Source organism: Danio rerio, chromosome 13 (assembly GCF_049306965.1).
Source record: "Danio rerio strain Tuebingen ecotype United States chromosome 13, GRCz12tu, whole genome shotgun sequence".
Classification (NCBI taxonomy): Eukaryota; Metazoa; Chordata; class Actinopteri; order Cypriniformes; family Danionidae; genus Danio; species Danio rerio.
In genome coordinates this window covers 8,800,001-8,823,915 of record NC_133188.1, presented here as the reverse complement: position 1 = coordinate 8,823,915, position 23,915 = coordinate 8,800,001, and the positions used below count along the sequence as shown (strand labels likewise).

At 33.2% G+C, this 23,915-nt stretch overlaps 2 protein-coding genes across 2 annotated transcripts in view; both read left to right on the top strand.

The window, feature by feature from the left end:
* Positions 1-5,780, top strand: part of prkceb (protein kinase C, epsilon b) — a 153,060-nt gene extending 147,280 nt beyond the window's left edge. Inside the window, exon 15 of the mRNA XM_021472628.3 lies at positions 5,158-5,780. Within this exon, the coding sequence (XP_021328303.2) occupies positions 5,158-5,304 (147 nt within the window). The 3' untranslated portion in view covers positions 5,305-5,780. The remainder of the gene's footprint in view (positions 1-5,157) is intronic.
* Positions 5,781-13,181: 7,401 nt separating this feature from the next.
* epas1b (endothelial PAS domain protein 1b) overlaps positions 13,182-23,915 on the top strand; it is a 63,271-nt gene continuing 52,537 nt past the window's right edge. The window contains 1 exon segment of the mRNA NM_001039806.2: positions 13,182-13,499. Coding sequence (NP_001034895.2) covers positions 13,474-13,499 — 26 coding nt within the window. The 5' untranslated portion in view covers positions 13,182-13,473.

Here is a 23,915-nt window from a genome sequence, read left to right as displayed (position 1 = left end):
TGAACATCCAGTGTGTATTAAGCAGAGGTCGCGTTAGACTCTCATTGTCCGTCATTTTGACGGAGAGGGTTGTAAAATTTCCGTCATAACTTATTATTGATTATTATTTATTTTGCAGACATTCTGATCGCTTTTTTCATTCATATTTTAATAATGAACTTGCACGACGAGCAAATAGGCTAAATTATTCTTTTATCTATTTGACAAATGAACAAAAACTCTAATCTGCCTCAACTCATATCTTCCTCCTGCGTCGACCTGAACTGGTTGCTTGCCTGTGCGTTGTAACGAGGAGACTGACACGGAGGGATCCATTTTGCAGTATTTAATAGACACAGTTTAATCACAAACATACAACACGCACTAAAGTGCAAACTCACATCAACAGCATTCAATATTGGTCGTGGGGCTAGCGGCTGACAGACACAGGGTGATATATCAGGCATGGATCAGTGGCAGGCGGCGTGGTTCAGAGTCCGTATAACAAGCGTGGGTCGTGGGCAGGCAGCGTGGTTCAAAGTCCGTATAACAAGCGTGGGTCGAGGGCAGGCAGAAGGCAACTCAGAGTCAGAAAAAGTCCGGGGTAATGCACAGGAGATCAGGCAAGGAATAACGCTCAGAAATGTTGGCCGTGGCTGAACAAGACTTCGCAATGAACTGGTGTTTCAGTGTGGCTTATATGGGGAACATGGGTCGTTAACGGGATTCAGTTCAGGTGTGTGCACAATCAGTTTAGGTGGATGATGTAATGTTTAGAAGTCCGGGTATGGCGGCCTCTGCTGGCCAGCGAGGGGAATGACTGGGACCGAGTCGGTGACGTGTAATCAAACGCATCAAGGGAGACTGATGCAGAGGCAGTTGTCATTAAATTTTGTGTCTTTGCCTCAGAAAGTCGACTTCTTGTGACCAAAGACCGGATTTACTAGCACCACTTCAGCCAGCGTTTTGTAGTTAGGAAACATTTTTCCCAAGGCTGTGATCAGAACTAAGTTTGCTGGATTCTCTGAATGTGGGATTTCCCGATCCTGCAAGCACTCGTTTCACAGGGAAAAAATAATACACCACGCACTCCTTCTGCACCAGGGAGATGGATGCATCCCTTCCTCTTTTTTCACTCTTATTAATATCACAACTATTTGGCTGGTTAAAAAACCTTCTCACACTCAGCTGCTGTGACATTTTTCAGCTGTACGCAGCGGTGACAAAGAGGAGACAAAACCAGGGCAATCGCCATCAGCTGGACAGGAGTGGAGTTACAGTTAGCTACAAATTACAACAGGTCACCCTCAGCATAATCCATCAAAATGACGGATCACTTTCAGATTTTTCCATCACTGCTGACAAAAATCCGTTAATGACGGAAAATATTCGGTTAATGCGACCTCTTGTTTTAAGCAATGTGTAGGCGTTTGAAACTGAATAGGCCAGGGGTGTCAAACTCAATTCCTGGAGGGCCGAAGCCCTGCACAGTTTCCAACCCTGCTCCAACACACTTACCTGTAGGTTTCAAACAAGCCTGAAGGACTCAATTAGTTTGATCAGGTGTGTTTAATTAGGGTTGGAACTAAACTGTGCAGACCTGCGGCCCTTTTGGAACTGAGTTTGACACCTGTGGCAAAGGCGCATAACTGCGCTGGATTTTAGACCAGCTTTTAGGCCAAATCCCAATTCTACCCCTTAGCCCTTCCCCTTACCCCCCTGCCCCTCGTTTTGCGCGTTCACGCCAAGGGGTAGGGGTGTCCCAATTCTCTTTAGCTTGAAGGTGTAGGGCTAAGGGGAAGGGGTGAATAGCCCTTCAAACGAAGATTTTTCAGGACCACACTTGAAACCAAGGGGTAAGAAAATTTCCCAGAATGCACCAGCCCGGAAGTATGGAGATCCACAAATTAGTATTTTTTGTCATTATTACAAATTTTTACAACAAACAAACATATGTTTTAATATATTCATAACCGCGTTCATGTTTTAAAGTCATGCTTTTAAAAAAAAAATTACTCCTGTACAGCAGTTCCACAACATTCTGACTCTCGATGACACTTGAATACCCTGTCAGAAAAGTCTAGTGGCTGGGAATGAGCTTTTTACAGTGTCTGCTATAATGTTAGTGTTGTTTTGGTGTGTTTACATAAATGAATATGGCCACTGTGTAAATACACAGTACAGTTATGATCTTATTGCCACATTAGATCGTTATGATAACATAATATATGCCTTCAGTGATTTTCTGAAGATAAATACCAAAAATTAGCACAGCTGGAATAACTACATCGTTCACCATCGTCTGATCTCATATGAAGCATGAAAGAGCAATGACATGTGATGACGTGTGCAGGCGCTGTAGTGCTGTTCCAATTCTTAGGGGTAAATTTTGAAGCCCTCCCCTTAACCCTTGGTTGTAAGGGCCAAGGGGAAGGGGTAGGGTACAAAAACAAAATTGGGATTGGGCCTTAGTTTGTCAATGGCGCAGTCTATTTCAGTTTCTCAAAATACCAACAATGCACCTTAACACACCTCCTTTAGAGCGGCACACCCATGAGTCCACAAAGTGGCGCAAATGGATTTGCTATTTAATAGGGCTGTAACGATACACGATATGAAATCGAAATCGCGACACTCAGATCTACGATCCTGTGTCGCGGTGTGATAAGGGACAATCGCGACACACCCCGTGACTACCTTTCCAATGACGTCACGTGTGCCTGCAAAAGTTGAGCTAGTTGAAGAAGAACGTGAGGAAACACTTTTTTTTCCCCGCTCGACATTACGAGCACTGCTCCGTTTAAGCCCTCGCAATAAGCGTTTAACCGGGAGAGCTCGCACGGAGCTCTTAGTAAGGGACCGTCTGAATGTGTCAGGAATATCAAAAACAAAACCAACTTAACCCCGCTTGACAACAGACAACGGCAGAGACATTGCTAATGCTGTCAAAGCATTGTTGTTAATGTGGCTGCGCAGAGAGGGATGGGCGTTCCCCAGATGCCCCGACTCCTCTGCAGAGGAAACTGTTCTGTAACCGTACTGTGCACTTTCTGTTTAACCCTTTGGGAGTTAACGTTACGTGCTGACTGACAGGTGCGCGATGCGTGAGGCCAGGAAACAACGAAGCTTTCAGTTAAGATGAACACAGTTTCTATAGTTATACTTTATTTAGAGATAAAGGTATATGGCTCTGTATATAATCACTCTATCTTGCTGGAGTTTATAGCAGTTTCGCTTTACTTCAGGACGCATTAATGCCGCTCTGAAGGTCTAATCGCTGTTTTAAGTTATCCAGAGCTGTATGAATGTACAAATCTTGAATATCATATTATTGAATTTTACAATTTTAACAACATATACAGCAACACTTTTGCACAATTGATACCCAGCTGATTCAGTCGTTTCATAAGAGGACCGCACTTCTTCTCTTCTTTTTTCCTTGTCAACATAAAGGCAGTGAGCTGCGCCTTGTTTTCGGCTTATAAAGCATGTTTGCACATTAATGCAATAGCATATTTAAACAACAAAACTGTTTACAAAAAGTCTACATATGCGCGCGTTGTTGTTGTCTTTTCATCACGCAGCGCGCGCACTTGAACCGCGAGAGAGAGGAAACCATCAGGACATATTCTTTAAAATAATGATTTCTATTAAAAATGTAAAAGGTTTTGTTACTATAATAATAACAGCAGGGCATTAAATAAATGCATATTTTCCGTGGAGCGGGCAATTTGAGGAATTCTGCGATATTTATTTGACGGAAGAAAAAACATGATTGGAAAAAAACAGCCTATGCCGGTTGTTAAAAAGAATCAGTCTGTATTTTCGTTTTGTAATATAAATTAATTATTTCAATGAAAATAATTTAGGGCAGTCCTATTTATTTTATTCATTTTATTTAGATTATTCTGCTCTTCTGTGCTAAACACTGCAGGTGCGGGAAGATGCTCTGTTGTTCTGTTCTGTTATTAATATGCTAGCATTTAAAAATAAATCAGTAGCCTATTTTCAAATGCAATATTTAATGTGTCAGACACAAAATAGACACGTCAATTTGTTTAATATAAAATTAATAGTAATCTGACCGGTTAACCGTTAATAACCGATTAATGAGCGGTGGTTGTCGGTTAGCAAAATTAACCGAAATGAGCATCCCTAGTAGCCATTTAATTTACTTTTTCTATGTAAGAGAACTTGATTGAAAAAGAATTTTCAACATGCTTGAACCATCTACACAATGGAGTTTAGTTCTGTTTGATTTTTCAACAGTATTTTGTTACAAAGAAAACAAAAGTGATATAGCTTTGGCTATTTATTTATTTTATATATGGCTATTTATATTGTTAATAATTTGCATAGTTAATATTGTTATTTGATGTTTAGTTTATAAAGATTTTTCAAATGTTATTTAATAAAAAATTGTTTTAAAAATCTTTTTTTTTCCCACCCCACACGAAAAAAAAATCGTTTTACGAATCGAACCGTGGGTCAAAAATCGTGATACGAACCGAATCGTGGGTTTGGTGTATCGTTACAGCCCTACTATTTAAACAACGTGGTGCAAAACGTGACAATTATGGTTGCACTGGTCTGAAAATAGCAACAAATCACCCCATACACATCTTACGCCTTAATGTGGCGGGTGTCTGATAGGGCCCTAGGAATCTATTTAATGATTAGTGATTAATAACATTGCAGAAATCTTTTTTATTGCTTTGCATTATTACTGTAACATTAATATTGTGTCCAATATTAATAAGTAATTCCAATTTTTTACTATCCAAAACAGCAATACTTTATGTAAAAGCTCTAACAATACAAATACCAATACAAATTATTCAATGGCTATGTGATTTAGCTTTTATAAAGCAAAGTTCACTTCTAGGGGAAAAAAATCATTATTCAGCATTATTATAATTGTAATATTTGTGTCAAGTAACTTGATATATCAATTCTGCAGTATCGCTATCAACCCTATTGTGCAACAGTGTTCACAAATGGTCAGTATTACTGGTTAGTTGACTGAAATATTGGGGAACACATAATAACAACCAAAATATTTACAGGCAGTGGCATAGTGCCCACAGGGCCTCAATTCACAGGGAACCCTGGAGATTTGGGTTTTGGGTGTCCTTGTCCTGAAATTGACTCTGAATCACATTTCCTTCTTCTCCACAGAAAACTAAAAGGGACGTCAACAATTTTGACCAGGACTTCACCCGTGAGGAGCCGGTGCTCACCCCAGTGGAAGACGCCATCATCAAGCAAATCAACCAAGAAGAGTTCAAGGGTTTCTCTTATTTCGGGGAAGAGACCCTGTCTTAATGCTGAAACCTCCATCTTCTGCGCTGTACTTTGCGCACATCTGCGCTGTGAACGCTGTGAAAGCCTATGAGCTCACCGTAGATCATCATTTACCAAGAATTTGATGCTTTAAACGAAAAGTAGCGAGTTAGGCTTTACGATCTTTCCTGCTGACGACACACAACAGAATCCCACACGTCCACCAAATGAAACTGAAACGAGTTGACCTGGTTTAATGTATGTAAAATAGTGAGCTATACCTAAGGGAGCTCATGTGACATAAGTAAAGCAGCTAGTTAGATCTCAGAATTTTGTAGACGGTCATTTTAGGTTCATTTCTTCTCCCATTATGCAGTGTATCAGGGTTTTGGTACCTCTGGAGTCAACACATCTACACTAGAACTGCTTTGAAATGCAAAAAAACAAAACAATAGTAAAGAACCAGTGATTGTATTGCAGGTGTGATACTAATAAAGGTAAGAATTGGGAGTTTTAAAGCACTCAGCATTGGGATTGTCCCATAATGGACTGATAGCCGGAGACTTAATATTGGAAATGCACAGACTCAGAACTGCCTTTCTTGAGACCATTGCGCCATTTCCATTTGAAACAGCAGTGTTGATATATCCTCGTGTTAAAAACATGTGTTTGTGTGTGTGTGTGTGTGTGTGTGTGTGTGTGTGTGTGTGTGTGTGCGCATATATAATGGAGGGTAGGGTTACAAAAGGTCCCTCTTTAATGTTTCTTTGTGTATGTGTGAGTGTGTGTATGTTTGATTTTTATGATATTAATGGGTTATTGTTCTGTTGCTGATTTCTTTAGTGCAACAAAACCTATTATTGTAAACGGGTCAGGATAGTAGTAGTCAACCATGTCTCTACAGTCCTACTTACAGTACATGTCCTGATTACCCTGATTGTTAGCCTGTGAACTTTGGAAATAGACTGATCATCTGATGCATGGTTATGCCTATGATATTCTTCTGTATTGTTAGACAATGAGAAACTGTTATGTGCAATATTCTGCGTGTGTGTGTGTGTGTGTGTGTGTGAGTGTTGGTCTAGCGTTACAATTTTTTCCCGTCTCCATTTCAACTTCAGATTCAATGTCTCTGATTTTTACTGTTTCTCACAGTCTTCTACATCTTTGGTCTTTTATGCACTCTAGTCAGACAAGACAAAAAGTTAAGGTCTTACGTTAAATGCAGATAAATGATCTTCCATTCTAAATATAGCACAACTCCAGTACTCCAGAATTGCTCCCAATCTGATACCTGTCACATATTGATGACATATAAAGTTAGAATTTGATTAATAACAATATGATAAATATATTGTGCAATTGTATTACATTCAAAATCTTAAACATAATCTTTATTTTATTTATTTATTTATTATTTTTACTTGCCAACGTCAAGCTTTAAAATCTACATAAAACCAAATGCATTTATATTTTCTTTATGCATGTTCCTGGTTTTATTGTGCATGATTTGTCTGTTTATTTTATTATTTTTCATTTTATTTTTATTTTATTTATTTATTTTATTTTGTTATTTTATTTATTTTATTTTTACTTTGTTTTTTTGTTTTATTTGTTTTATTATTAAATTTTATATTATTTTTTTATTTTATTTTAATTTAAGTTATTCTTTATTTTTTTATTTTATTTTATATTTTATTTATTTATTTTTTATTTTATGTTATTTTGTTTTATTTTATTTTGTTTATTTTCTTTTATTATTATTTTGTTTTATGTTATTTTAATTTTATTTTATCGTATTTAAGTTTTTATTTAATTTTTAATTTAATAATTTTTTTTGTTTGTTTGTTTTATTTTTTATTTAATTTAATTTATTTTTATTTTATAATTTTATTTTGCTATTTTATTTTATTTTAGTTTTGTTTTATTTTATTTCCCTCTGATATCACCATGCCTTGTTTATCACCATGCAACCAAATGCTTTTATTTAGCTATTTTAAACTCACTTTTTAAAATAAATTTTAAAGGCAGCCAAATCAGATCTTGTTGCTATGGCCTGTCTTTTATTTTTATATAATATCACCAAATTAAATTGCGTTGTGAACAGTGTTTTATCTTGTTTTGTGGCTCTTACTAGGTTTTTATTAATTTTTTTTATTTGTTTTTATTTTTTATTTTAATTACTTAGTTTTTTTTTTTTTTTTTTTTTTTTTTTTTTTTAAAGCATGTAGTTTGTGCCTTTCTGAACTGGTGTCTATTGGCTTGGACAGAATCCACAGAAAACACACAGACTTTTAAAGGATTCTTCATAGGAAACACATTGAGTTGTTCAAGGAAAATGGATGAACGAGTACCTCTGGGTAAACATGAGTCTGCGTATCACAATGGAACATATATTAGTACTTACAGAGGTACAGTTGTGCATAATAATATAATTTATGTAAGTGTTTTATGTCACTGTAAGTATCATTAATTAATGTGTATGTATTTCTTTTTTATTGTACCGTGCAGCTTAATATGTTTGGTTTTTTTGATTGTTTTGCCATCAGTCGCTGTCATGGCATTATTCGCATTTTACTGTGTGCCAAATGTACTGTTCTCAAAGGATGTGAATGTGCATTGTTTGGTTTGTAATATATTAAATAATATGTCAGAAATATTGATCTTTTGAAGTTCAAATTTGTGAATAATTGTTTATATATTTATATAATGCAAAAAGTTGGACAAGACAGTAGTGTTTGAGTTTATGCAGCATTAATTTAATCAAAAACATGATACAAATATAAAACAACTGTAAAACATCCTGTTTGCCTTAAGTTTTTAAGCTGAATCAAATTAACCTTATGAGTCCTTTGAGGTTATATTATGTTAAACCGACTGAAAACAGCTTGCGTAACCTATAAAATTAAACATGATTCACTTAGTTTAATAAGTTACAATGAAATAAAAACTTATGCTGTTTTTTTTATTACATTTTATTTTATTTTAAAAAATTATTAAATTTTTATTTTATTTATTTTATTTTATTTATATATATTTTTTTATTTTATGTTATTTTGTTTTGTTTTATTTTATTTATTGTTTATTTTCTTTTATTATTTTCTTTTATTATTATTTTTATGTTATTTTAATTTTATTTTATCGTATTTAAGTTTTTATTTAAATAATATGTCAGAAATAATGATCTTTTGACGCTCAAATTTGTGAATAATTGTTTATATATTTATATAATGCAAAAAGTTGGACAAGACAGTAGTGTTTGAGTTTATGCAGCATTAATTTAATTAAAAACATGATACAAATATAAAACAACTGTAAAAAATCCTGTTTGCCTTAAGTTTTTAAGCTGAATCAAATTAACCTTATGAGTCCATTGAGGTTATATTCTGTTAAACTGACTTAAAACAGCTTGCGTAACCTATAAAATTAAACATGATTCACTTAGTTTAATAAGTTACAATGAAATAAAAACTTATGCTGTTTTGTTTTTTTTTAATTACATTTTATATTATTTTATTTATTAATTTTTTTATTTAATTAATTTTTTATTTTATTTATTTTATTTTATATTTTATTTATTTTTTATTTTATGTTATTTTTTTGTTTTATTTTATTTATTGTTTATTTTCTTTTATTATTTTCTTTTATTATTATTTTTTATGTTATTTTAATTTTATTTTATCGTATTTAAGTTTTTATTTAAATAATTTGTCAGAAATAATGATTTTTTAACGTTCAAATATGTAAATAATTGTTTATATATTTATATAATGCAAAAAGTTGGACAAGACAGTAGTGTTTGAGTTTATGCAGCATTAATTTAATCAAAAACATGATACAAATATAAAACAACTGTAAAAAAAATCCTGGTTGCCTATAAAATTAAACATGATTCACTTAGTTTAATAAGTTACAATGACCTAAAAACTTATGCTGTCAGAACTAACCGATCATATAATTTTTTTACAGTGTGTAGACTATTCTCAAATTTTGCATCATTTTCACTCTTCTCCGATCTTCTCGTGACTGAACATGATGCTTTCAAATAATAAACTGCAGAAGGAATAATGAAAACAGTAAAAGGATGAGAATGAACAGGGTGACCCTACAGAGAACTTTGTTGAAAATTAAGGTCATCATGACCAAAACCAAGAGTGAAGGATTTTTTCTGTCATATGTGACCTTCCCAGTGGGCTTGTCCGAGGACATGAAAAAATGCAGATGCTTGCCGTCAATTGCTTTACAGTTTACACACTGGTCTGTAAAAGAGTTTTTGAGATTTACTTTAAGGTTAAAATACACAAGATACATTTTGGACAAAGTTTTGCTTCAATTTAACAGGTTGGAACATGCTATATGCTGTCCAGAAGAGTTCTGAAAAATTATACTTAAGTAAAAGTACCATTGCCTAAAACTTTGTGCAAGTAAAGTAAAATATCACTCAAAGTATGAGTAAAAAGTAACCCTTTTCGAAGTACTCAAAAGTAGTGAGTATTACGCTGTAAAAACCTGATTAATTTACTTGTTATTTGTGTGTAAACGTAACATTCTGTAGTGCAGTGGTTCTCAAACTGTGGTGTACTATTAGTGGTACGCTGGCTTTCTTCTAGTGGTATACAGAGGAATCAAATATGTCATATGTAGATGCAACATATATTTCAAAATATATCAAAAATGATTTTTATATGGATATGATGACATATAGCCTACATTTATGAGGTCAAAACTTCCAGGTTTTGATGAATAGGCTACATTTAAGTACAGGTGTTTTTTTATTTTATTTTTTATGAACAGTAGCCTACCATTTTCAATGAACTTTTAAAAACACATTTTAATTTAAACGTTGACATTTTATTTTGTTTGTTTGTTTGTTTTTACCTTTAAACACAGTACAGTGTTAATGTTTATGTTCAATCTGTTTATAATGTTTAAAGTGGCTGACAATAATAAGTTTTCTTAATAATAGGAATTAAACTGCCTTGTTTTTGAACTGTGCAGAGGTGGTATATGATGAAAAAAAATTGAGAACAACTGCTGTTGTGCATTTAATATTGCCCAGCATGCACACGATGTCATAAGACATTAATATTAAGTTAGATTTAGGTCGTGACATCAGGTGTCCAAAATGCAACGTATAGCCAGCGTTTAAGGACAACGTTTTTTTGATGTCCAATAAGGATGTCAAATGATGTTGATATTTGGTTGATTTTAGGTTGTGTTAGAAAGTGACCATAATACAATGTAGAGCCAACATCTTAAACCATTGACGTCAAATACTGACATTTTTTCGTCAGGTATGGCAACCAAAATCCAACATCTGATAGACGTCATTAGTGGTAGCGTCCACCTAACATCAAGCTGGAACATTGTTGATTTTAGGTTGGATGTTGTACATTGATGTTGGCCCTACATTGGGTTCTGAAGTCAACACGATTTTCATTTCCAAATAAAATGTAACATCCAACGTTGGGGTTCAACGTCAATCTGACGTCATGTCGACATCTCGTGCCTGCTGGGTGTTTGAGGCCATAGGATCTTTGAAATCCAGAACTCCATTGGTGTGGAAATATTGAGTTATCAACGCAGTTTTTTGGGTTGCTACAAGTTAAATTTTGTTTTAAACTAATTGACAGATATATTTATCTTTAAATTACCCACTTTTTTAAGTTGATGTAATTATCAATATTTTCCTGTTGTGTAAACTTAATAAAATTATTCTGGCAATGTAAAAGTTTTAATATAATCAGCAATATAGAATTTTTAAGTTACAACAGTGTAAACTATGTAGTGGTAAAAGATCGCTTGAGTTATTTTTAGAGTGCATTTCATTCATCACACAGTAAACATCCACCATCTTCTCATCAGTGCATGCATCTCTGGCTCAATGCGTGTAGATTTTGAACATCTTCTTTTAGACACTTTTAAAGCTTTAAAACAGTTTGCTGCGCTCATATGAAGTAGTTCATTATGATGCTATTTATCCCTTTACTTCTATGTGTGATTTGATTGGACAGGAATCACAGGACTGATTTTTCTAATCCCCATAGACAGGAAAAAATAGTGACTGCAGGTTGAAGGAAAATAGTAAAAGTATTAATACAGCACTAAAAATGTACTCAAGGGAGAGTAAAAGTACACATTTATAAAACGACTTATTAAATTACAATTCCTGAGAAAAACCACTCAATTACAGTAGTTTGAGTATTTGTAATTTGTTACTTTACACCACTGATGCTGTCATGGGGACGCCTTTAATGAAGTTCAGAGATACACAAAGAATTTAACAATGAAAACTCATTTCAGTAAGTATGGGCATTTCCTCTGATCTGAAAAGTAAATTGTTAACAAAAAATACCTAATTTAAATATGTTAGCTATAGTTAGAAAGCCAATAATAGTTTTCTAAAATAGTTGTGCAGCTAAAAAGACAGAACACTACAGTAAAACTAATCACAAATAAAACTGAGGATTGCTATGAGTGAACACTGATTACCTACAACAACAACAACAAAAACATTTGTTTTATAATAAGATTTTGCTTACTTTTTTTTTAAATTTAAAACATACATACAACACAATATAAAAGGTGAACATAAAAACTAATAATAATAGTAAAAAAAGAAAGAAATATAAATAAAAAATACATTTTTTTATTTAAATACACAAAGCATAGTGTACAGCATTTATACATCCAATGATCTTAAGAATTAACAGGAGATTCAAAAAAACTTATAATAATTGATACATATCTCAGATTTTTTGCTTTTCAACAATTTTTCAATAGAAGTAAAGAAATCAAAACCAATACAAAAAACTGTTAATGAGGGAGATGGTTGATTTCTGTTTGTGAATGTGAAGTTTTGCCCATAAAATAAACATATTAACAGTATATTCAAGATTTTTGTTGGATTTGTTTTCAGAATTTAAATATAATATATTTCAATGTAAAATAATAACCAATTTTTGTCATTTTAAAATATATATTTGGCTAGATCCTTCCAGAAACTATTGACAATGCCGTGTTCAAAAAGTAAATGGCAAAGGCCCTCTTTATCTGCACTGCAGAAACTACAGATGTATTTCAATGTAATTTGATAATAAAGATTTTATTAAGTAAATTCATTCATTCATTCATTCATTTTCTTTTCAGCTTAGTCCCTTTTTTTTATCCAGGGTCGCCACAGCGGAATGAACCACCAACTTATCCAGCATGTTTTTACACAACAGAGTTCCTTCCAGCCGCAACCCATCTCTGGGAAACATCCACACTCACTCACACACACACACACACACACACACACACACACACACACACACACACACGCACGCACACACACACACACACAACAGACAATTTAGCTTACCCAATTTACCTGTACAGCAAGTCTTAGGACTGTAGGGGGAAACCGGTGCAAACCCACGCGAACGCAGGGAGAACATGCAAACTCCACAAACTAGCTACTGCATGCGCCACTGCGTCGCCACTGGGTAAATTGTATGTAGTATTTTAAAATAAATTTCCTTAATTTTATCATTAATAGAGCATTTGAAGGGAGTCACCCAGACTCTTTTCCGATGATTGTTAACTATAAAAGAGCCCCAGAAAAATTTGCCTCTTGGAGTAATTTTATTTTGCTTCTAAAAATATAACGAATGTGTTTGTCAGTACACTTTTCAATTTGTTTACTTTTTCATTAAGTTCTTTAGAGTTGACATTGCGGTCAAGGTGTCATTGCCTTCAACAAAACCATGATATTTAAACAATTCACGGTGAGGTTGTTGAATTATCAGGCTTTGGAGAAAGTAGACCGCCAGAAACATTACGCAGGAGTAAATGTTGCTGTCAGCGCTGACGGTGGGCGGTTCCTAACGGCGGCTTTAGCCATTCAGTGAGCTGTAATTGATTGCTCAGCTGTCAAGCGCCCTTCAGTGAGGCTCTGCGGTCTGTGAACTTCACTGACCGCAAAACAAGCGAGTTACTCCCTCACCGCGACGAGCCTCACCGCGCTTGGATTTTACAAAAGTGGGAGACTGTACAATCCTCAGCAGTGTTCTGAGACTGTACAGTCGCTTTTGCCTTAGTGGACTTTACAGCAATTTCACGTTCAGCTGTGCGTCGTTCACTTTAACGCGTGTTTGCGGTGGTTTGGTGCGTGTCTTTGCACGGAGAGCTGGTCCTGTTGCACTGCGGGAATTACGCGAGAACAGCGCGATGACAGCTGAGAAAGAGAAGAAGAGGTGAGTTCGAGTCATATTCCCCTTACTGTGCTAAGTTGTAAACAGTGCAACTGTTGCGCACAGTTCAGGTTTATGGAGCTGCAGCAACAAGTGAATCTCTGTATGAGACAATCGCGTTGCTGCAGCTCTAAATCAGAGACGCTTCAGTAAGACAACCCTTACTTGGTTCAGATCTACAGCACTTAAAATGATTTTTTTTAAACTAGATTGGTTAGATTATTAAAATGATGAGTTTTTCAATAAGTTGGTTTGTTAAGTCTAGGCATGTTGTTATATTTAATAAAGACTACATTGTAGGCTACTTATCAATTAACCAACATCAATTGATAGGCATGTAACTGTAACTACATTTTTAAATATATATGTTGATCCTTTTTAAAGAATATCTAATTTAGTAATAATTTTAAATGGTGTGGTGGCCCTAATATATTATATTAATATATTATATTTAAAAATTATGAAAATTAAAAAAAATACACATAATTATAAGTACTTTTATCCAAAATTATTAATAACAGTACATTGTAAAACATCGTAACACTATAACAGTTTGGCTCCATGTTTTTTTTTGTGCAATTGCTACTTCGTTCTACCTGAATTGCTTTTTTATTTTCAATTTAATTTTCTGTATTGTAAATTAAGTAAACATTTACAGTTTAGGACTTTACCATTACTTTGATTTAGCAAAACATTCCAGGTAGAAATAAACTTTTTGGTCCCTTATTTAAACTACAGTTTCAAACAAAATAAAAGTTTGTGATGGAGCATATACTTATCAGGTAAATATATTTAAAACAAACTAACTGAATTTGCATGGCCTAAAAATGTCTGGTTATTTGTTGTTATGTCATGTATATCTGTGAAGGTTGAAGACCAATTTTTTTAGTGCACTTACTCTGATGATTCAAAGATGATTCCTTAGATTTACTAAATTTATTTGAGTTAAGTGGATGTAAACATTTTATTTGGGCTGAGTTTAATCAAACAAATTTAATCAATATAAAATAAAAACAAAAATGTAACATTACTCAATTTAATTTGTTTGTTTAAATAAAACAGATATAAATTGTTTGCAACCGCTTTGCAGATTTTTATTTTTTATTTTTTTTGGTGTAAGAGTTCTGTTAATGAGAGTAATGATTTAATGAAGTAAATATCTTTTTTTTTTTGTCTGTATCTGTGTGTGTGACGGCTTTGAGAGCGCCTTTAAGTCTGCCTCATCCTCGTGACATGTTCTTCCCTAACAAGCTTTCTGGCCCTTATCTGATGAATCTCAAGGAACATAACCAAACATTGAAACTAAACTCAAATAGAGAAAATGTATCCATCTACAAAAACTGTACTGATTCAGAAGAGGTGTGAATCCTACTTTAAACATCAAGACACTGATCACACTGAGATGTAATGCAGAAGGGGGCATATGCATGTGCTTACAGTTCATGCGCATACTTTGATGTGTGTAGATGTGTTTTTCTATAGTGAACCCATTTGTTTGGTGGTTTACTGGTAGGAGGATATAGATTAGCTCATCCCCGACATGGTGTACATATATTCTTACATGTTTGTGTTCTTATTCATGGTCTGTATATTAGCCAGAGCCCCTTGTCATGGCCCCGTATAGATGCATCTCAAGCTTCAGTAGGTTTGGTTGTGATGCGTCAAATTTAATTTTTAAAATAAAAACAAAACTGTAATTAAAGTTTTCATTTAGCAAAAAACGAAAATGAAATCTAAAAAATGAAAGGCTTGCATCAGAAAAGCAGCAGTTAAACAACTAACTATTTCATAAAGAGATTTTTTTTGGAGCGAAACCAAAAACATTTTCAGTTTCCTAAATTCTGGTGCATCCGCCTATATGTTAACAGAACTGCAATTATGTACTGTTTGCAACAACAAGGAGCAAGAGGAATAACAATGCCTCTGATTAAACCATTGTTATGATAATTATAAAATGTTTGCGCTTGTCAGTAGAACTGAATAGGTGACTTTATGATGGTCAGCGTGGGCTCTTTTTTTTTTTCCTTGACACTTGTTGTAGTTCTCCATTACGTCACCTTGAATCATCAGGCTTTGTCTGTGGTTCATTCTGTGCTCAAGTTTGGAAACGATCAAGTGGCTCATTTACGAATAGAAAGGCAGTGCTTTGTGATGGGCTCTATTAACTCCCTCATGCAGGCTGAGAGCTGGCATTAGTCTGCTGTAACTTGTGCAGTGTTTCAGAGCGCTGTGTTGTGCACTGCCAATCCTAACTAGTTACCTGTGGCAAACGACCTGAATTCAAAACTCTACATTCTCATTTAGAGTCCGTGTTTATAGGTGCCAAAGCATGAAAATCCTAATATACACTACTGGTCAAAAGTTTGGGGTCAGTTTTTTTTTTTTATGTTTGTTTTCTTTAAAAAAATATTCTGTTCATAAAGGTGGCATTTATTAATTAATAACACTATTGTTATTTAATATAACATTTTAAATAGGTAAATATTTATCAAAATATTTAATAACTGCTTATTTATTGTTTGTAGTTTCAAATGAAATTATTACTCCAGTCATTATTGCTTTTATTGCCATTACCATTAATAATAATAATAATAATAATAATAATAATAATAATAATAATAACAATAATTATATTAGAGGTATTTCTAAAGGATCATGTGACTGAAGACTGGAGTAATGAAGCTGAAAATTCATGTTTAAAATCACTGAAATAAATTATTAAATTAAATTATAAACTGTTTTTGAACAGTTACTTTATAGTGCAATAACATTTCACAATTTTCAATTTGTACTGTATTTTTGATTAAATAAATGCAGCCTTGGAGAGCAGGAGAAGCTTATTTTTAAACATTTAAAATACTGAGCCCAAACTTTTGACCGGTAGTGTACCTATATATGTAGGCATAGATAAATAATAGCTCATACCATGAGTCTCAAACGCCATTATTTCCTTGTTCTTGTGTAAATCCTGTGAGTGAAAAATCTTGAGAAAAACAGAACAATCAGAACAAAACACAAACTCTAATGATCCACACGGGATCGTTAATATGCATGTACAGTAACAGGCAGTGCTTGATTTGGTTGTAAAGTTTCAAAGTGAGATTATAATACTGACTTAATCAAAGCTTGTTTTATGCGTAGTACCATGTATGTGAGACTATTATTTTGAAATCGAGACCAGTGTAATGCAACATTTAATATCTCCTATATCACAGCTTGTCGCCAGAACTCAAAATTTGGGAGATGTAAATTATAAATTCATTCAGGATCCTTAAAGAGGAGTAATTTTTTTGTTTTTGTATTGAGGCAACAAACACATGTAGAACGCTGGATATCAGTGTTTAATCCAGGTTTATGAATCTTGTCAAATGACTCAGCTCTTACTGATTTTTCTGGAGGGAAAGTAACAAACTTTATAATACCCATCTTTCCATGTGGAGGTTGATATTAATTCCTGCCTCTGTTTCGCTAAAAACTTAAAACCACAAATACAACTCTGTTGGCTTTTTATAGTCAACTTCAGTTTAATTTAGACAATATTTCATCTACAGCACAACTCATGACTCGGATAATATTTTACCCTCATCATTGAGTAAAATTTTTTTTTATTGCTGGTGTGTACAAATATATATTCAGTTTTATGTTAATTTCTGTAATTTGACAAGACAAAATTAAATTGTTTATATGATTTATGTACAACTAGGCATTGCCTGGTGTAAGTTTCTGATGGTACGCTTTAACAGTATCATAATATTGTGATTACTGCTCTAAAATAAGTTCTTTATAAATGTCTGGGTAAAAAAAACGTTTCCCCCATTTAACAAAATACATTTTATTTTAGAAATATTTTAAATAAATACCTTAAGAATGGTATAACAGAAAATTTTAGCGGTTTTAAAACCTTGACTTTTCAAAACTGTAAAAAAAACCTAAAGCTTATCCTCCCATGCACAACACCGTTTGTAAAATAATATAATAATAAGTAATAATTCTGCCTTTTTGTCTATTATTTGAGATACTTACTTTGTTTACCAAACAAGTTGTTCTAATTTGATTTTCATTGTAATCTCTAAGTAAGTAAATAAATAAATAAATAAATAAAAAACATTAACTTTTATTTCATGTGTTGAGTTTCTTGATACTCTACATTCGGCTTAAATCACCAGATATTTTTTTTATTAAATTCTATACAGCCAAAAATGGGCCCTACTCATAAATAAAATTTCATTTTAACTTCTATTAGCTAAAATAAACCCCTCTACCTCTTCGGTTGAAAAGATTGTCAATTAGCATCTTTTTAATTTGTTAAAATATTTTTTGACAACTGAAGATGATGATTTTTCATGTGTGCTTCAGTGACACAAGCTGCAAAGCTCATAGTATTCACAACCTTTCCAAATATGGTCAAAGGGGTAGTTCCTGTGATCACAGATACGCATTATTACTGGAGAATTTTTGCACTTACCTAAAAGGCTGGTGTACACGCTTTAAATTCTATTGGTCAGAAGATTGTACGTCCATGTCACGAGTAAGTTTTATTTGAAAATCTTTGGAATGCAGTGAAATACAATCCGATTTTATGACCCTGCTAATTCAGAAGCAATCATATGAAGTTGCACGGTAAAAATATGGACAGAGGAAATGTTTTTATCTCTTCTTGTTTTCCTCACACGTTACAATCCACAAACATACAAGCATCAAACATTTCTGTGATTTCTCCATATGATCATACCATCTGTGACCACCTTAAGCCACATTTTTTATAATCTAGATCTTAGAGAACAATTTAACTTATTGAATTAATGCACCCGATGGCACCTTTAACTACAAAAAGACAGATGGTAACTTAGTGAATGTTGCAAAAACAGTCAATTCCAGGCTCATTAGATAAAATGTATCTGTGGCAGTGAATGACTTGCTGTAATCCTTGCATATGTCATGACACTTTCAAAGTGAAATGTTCAGTAGGCACCGTTTGTCTCTTATTACGCTGCTTGTAATAAGTAGTTTGGTGAATACTAAATGTCTGTTTAACATTTGTGGTGCTAAAGTGCAGCTGAAGGTTTAATGTGCTACATTATTTGAAAATACGGACCCACTTTATTGTAGTTGGCTTTAACTACTGCTGTATGTACTTGCACTTACTGTGTTCATAATGCGCTGCAGAACACTTCTGGTGCTATTAAGAAGGGATACAAGTAGGTCTAGGTGACATGTTTGGTGGTATGGTAGGTTTAAAGGTGGATAAAGGTGTAAGGGGATTGTCAACAGTGTAATTAAAGATGTAATTGCAGTTGTAATTAGATGCCGGTATTCAATTAAACAGAAGTATAATGCAAAAAATGTATTTACACAATAAGTGCATTGTAACTAATTATGAATTTTAGTGTAAATATTAGTAAAACCACGTTGTTGTTGTTATTATTATTATTGTTATTTTGTTATTATTATTATTATTATTTATTTATTTATTTTATTTTGCTCAAGGTAACTGCATCAAATGCAAAACTCTAGGTAAGCTATAAGTAATACACATGGAGGTAAAGATGCACATATTTATTGGATATTAAATAGTTAAAATAGTTAAAAGCTATTTTCCACTGGCTTACAGGCCATTGGCTTTTTCAAAAACAGATAGTGTTTAGAGCTCATTATAACGCGACAATCAAAGAGGGCAGGAAAACGTATCAATTTCATGATTTTAATATGTCTAAAGGTAAAAAATTAAAAATATATACACATGCACACAGTTGAAGTCTGAATTATTTACCCTCCTGATTAGCTCATTTCCACACATGATAGTTTTAATAACTCCTTTCTAATAACTGATTTATTTATCTTTGTCATGATGACAGTAAATATTATTTTACCAGTTTTGTTTACCCTTTGGGATTCATTTTACTTGTTATTTTTCTTGATACTATTCAGCTTACAGGTATGTGCAATTCAAAGACTCAATTTAATTAGGTTAACTTGGCGAATAATTTAGCAAGTTAATGCATAATGACGGTTTGTTCTGTTGAATCAAAAAAAGTTGCTTATGGTGGTTATAGTATTGACCTTAAAATGGTTTACAAAAATTAAAATGCTTTTATTCTAGCCAAAATAAAAAATAAGAGTTTCTCTAGAAGAAGAAACAAATATTACAGGGAATACTGTGAAAAATTCTTTGCTCTGTTTCATTTGGGAATTATTTGAAAAAGAAAAAAAATCACAGGACTGTAAGTAATTTTGACTCCAACTGTATATATAGTTTTCTTAATGTGTAGGTGCATGCTTTCCTAATGAGCCTGGGTTGCTGTGGTCCCATCTCTTTGATTTTCTGTCAGCCTCTGGGCATCATTTGACTAGTTTGACCGCTCTCGGTTTTCCAAGAATTTGGCTTGCATTTGAACATTCTAAAAATTCAGATCATGTTAAAAAAGTAGTTGTTTATAGCATATTTTTGGAAAGTGAAATGCTTGCAATTCTTATAATTCCTAATATATTTGGCTGATACAGGTTAGCACAACTGAAAAAGGCTCATAAATACGTTGAGGCACACCGACTAACACTCTTGCTTTTGTCACCTCATAAATCTAGCTTGACTTAATCTTACCCGCCCCAAATATTTAAATGTGGAATGTGGTTTTAAAAATATTTTGAGAAACGTTGCTTATGCTCAAAAAGTCTGCATTTATGTGATTAAAAATATGATTAAGCTGATATATTATTCATTTTAAACGCTACTAGTTGACGGGCTTAAAGTGGTAGTTCACATAAATCGATATGTCTGCATTTACTAACCATCCACTTGTTCTAAATCTCTATAAATTTTATTTTACATCAGAATATTGGTAATCACAGCCGTGTCTGAATCCTTCAGTAACATGATTTATTTCAAAGGCACTATCAAAATCTGTACCTATCACTGAACTGTCTTCAATGAAAGAGTTATATGTATTAATAGACAACAGCCATTTGTGTTTTTTAAATAACAAGATTTAATTGCTGCTGCAATTTAAAATTCAAAAGGAAACAATGAATTTTTAAAATGTTATTAATAATTATTTATTAATTGTTATTTTATAGCAGAGTTGTAAAATTGTTATTGTATTGTGCCCCTGCTGCTTTGTATCTGCTTATGTTTTTTTTTTTTGGCCAGGTCGTCATTGTAAATTAGACCTGGTTCTCAATTGACTTACCTGGTTTAATAAAGGCTAGTTAATTATTAAAGACAACATCAGATCCCATCAACAGTACATTTTTAAATGTGTTATTTACTTGGAAAGTAAAAAAGAAAGAAAGAAAGAAAAGACAGGATTTCAGGACAAAGTGGAAAGTTGGAATGCAGCATGTTATGTTGAACCACAAAACCATTAGTCATACAGTAGGTGTGCATTTTTGGAAATTGAGATTTATACATTACCTGAAAGCTAAATAAATAAGCTATTGTTTTCCATAAGGCAGGGTTTGGTCAAGACACGACTTTTTGAAAATCTGGAATCTGTAGTTCAAAAACTTAAACTGAGAAAATCTTAAACTTGAAACCTTTAAAACTGTCCATATTAAGCCATACACATTGCTGATAAAATATGAATGTAGTTTTGATATGTTGATATAAGGAAATCTACAGAATATCTACATGATTTTTATTTTTAAAAAAAATGCAACAAATTCACCCAGCTATATATATTTTTTCCCGCTATTGCCAAAAATATATTAATACAGCATAGGAGTAGTTTTTGTGGTCCAGGGTCATATAGTGTCAGTTTTTGACTTCATGGAGATTATTTATTTATTTAATATGTAGTAATGATCAGAGTTGAATTGGGTATAACACGTTCCACAGAAATATGTTACTATGCTCTAATTACATTTTTGAGGAATACAGTGATTAAAAGAATTACATTTTAAATTTGTGTAATTTGATTACAGTTACTAAAGTCAATCTAATTCTGTTACTTGCAATACAAATATAGTTTTATAGTTCTTTTTAAAATCATGCATTTTTGTATGACTGAACTCGTACGAATTTGTACGAATTGGCCACTAAACTGACAAAGTGTAAAATACATTTCCTCGTGAAATCAGGCTGGAAATACAGACATTACTTTGATTTTTATTGAGTGTAAAAACAAAAATATTGCTGTGAAATGCAGTCCAAAGAACTTTTGACTCCTTTTAACTTTTGTGCGCATGCATATTGGGGGCACACATCAACACCCAGTTGAAAACCACGAGTCAATCGACAAGAACTGACCAATCAGCTTCATACTTTGGAATATACTGTACACATTTAGGTAGACTTATTACCTTAGACAAACACAGAACACTCAAACACTGCAGTGTTTTTTTTTTATATTGTGCATGTCAATGAATACAGCTTTCAGGTTTTCGGTCCCACTTTATAATAAGTGGCCTTAACTATAATGTACTTACACTGAAATTAATAAACCATTACAATGTATTTGTTGTCTAAATACAAGTTTTTACATTGTACTTATGATTATTAAATGCTTGCATGTAACTACATCTGTAATTAATTTATGTAATTACATTTGTAATTACACTGTTGATCAATCCTTACAGCTTAACCCAACCCTTAAACCTACCCATACCACCAAAAATGTCTCTAGCCATGTCCCACCTCAAGAGCACCAGAAGTGTTCTCCAATACATTATGAACACATTGTGTTTATATTTTGTATGCAATTACATTGTAGTTAAGGACACTAAATATAAAGTGGGACCCAGTTTTCTTCTAATTGTCTTCTTGTCCGTTAAAAAAAACGGATTGGAAAAAGTGAATGATGAGAGAAGTTTTGGGTGACTCTAAGTATTTTGAATATGTCAAGGTGCTGTGATTAACCCACTAATGTTTTTGAGTGAATATTAATTTACTGAAAGAGCTGCCGTTTGTTTAGTATTTTTATATTTTCTATGTTTTAAAAGTAACTTCAAAGTAATTAGTAATCTGATTACTTTTTAAATGAAGTAATTAGTAATGTAATCCGATTACAATTTCCCAGTAGAATTCAGTCATTTGTAATCTATTACTTTTTAAAAGTACCTTACCCAGCACTGGTAATGATCTAGAGAAGTTAATGTTTTTCTTGAATGGTTGTAAGCATTTTGAAAGTGTAATTCATGTTGAACGTAATCATTTTCTGTTCAATTTAAACTTTTACGAACTAAAACTCTTTTGTGATAATTTTCAAAAATAAGCCACATTGTTCACATGCACTTGTACCAAACCCTTTTGTGTTGATAAATCTATATATCATAGTGAAGATTGTACAGTATTGACTTTTTTATTTTATTGCCATGCTTGCTGCTGTACACTACAATGTTAAAACTTTTAAGAATTTTAAATCAACCTCTAAGCTCTTTCAAAGCATTACGCTGACATATTTATCAAATAATGTCAGATGGATGCAAGATTTACGACATCCTTTCTGCCTTTTTTCTTCTTTGTGTCATTTGTTAATAGCACAGGGCATTTAAGCTGATCTCGACTGATGTGGGCATTTAAGACCTTTGTTTTCGGGGGCGAATCTAAGATACGAGACTTTGGTCGAGAAATTCAAAGAGCCTCCCAGCTGTAAGACTTGTCTAAACAGAAATGCGCAGTTTATTGTGACAAGATCTCTAGAGAGGGTCTGAATGGAGACTTCATAGTCCCCACCCTTTTTTAACAGCAGGGGTCCGAGGCACTGCTCTCAGCCTGGGAGATTATTTTCTTGTTTTCTCCCTCTTACTCCAGTCTCTCTGCTTGCCTCTGATTCTATATCTCTCCCATCTTTCTTTTCTTAAGGAATACAGATCTTTACCAGTGTTTTTCCACTCTTTACCTCCTCCAGACCTCTGTCTCCTGACACTTCCTGTTAGTCAACTCCGTTCTTCCTCCTGCCGCATACTTCAACGTCACATCAATTTCTAACATCAGCTGCTTCCAGATGAACTTTACTCTCATTACCATTGTTTGGTCCCCATCACTTAACTACGTCATCAACTATCACTGTGAACTTTGGCCCCGATTTCCTATAATTGATCTATGAGTAAACTTCAGTAACAGAAATAGATTGTTGCCTGAATTACATTAAATTGCTGTGCAGCTATCGTCAGATTTCGAAGTTGCTTTTATCTGCAATTTGTGTGTGTGTATTAGATTAAAGGTGTAGTAGGTTATTGTCTACAGCAGGGATAAGAAACCTTTTTTCTATCAAGGGCACATTTTTGTAACATCGTTTAGAGGCCATATTAAATTATAGGGCTGCTCGATTATGGGGAAAAAGCATAATCGCGATTATATTGGTCATAATTGTAATCACGATTATAAGTTGAAATCAAAATTATTCACCCTCCTGTGAATTTAGTTTTTTTAATATATATAAATATTTCCCAAATTATGTTTAACATGAATTTTTCACTGTATTT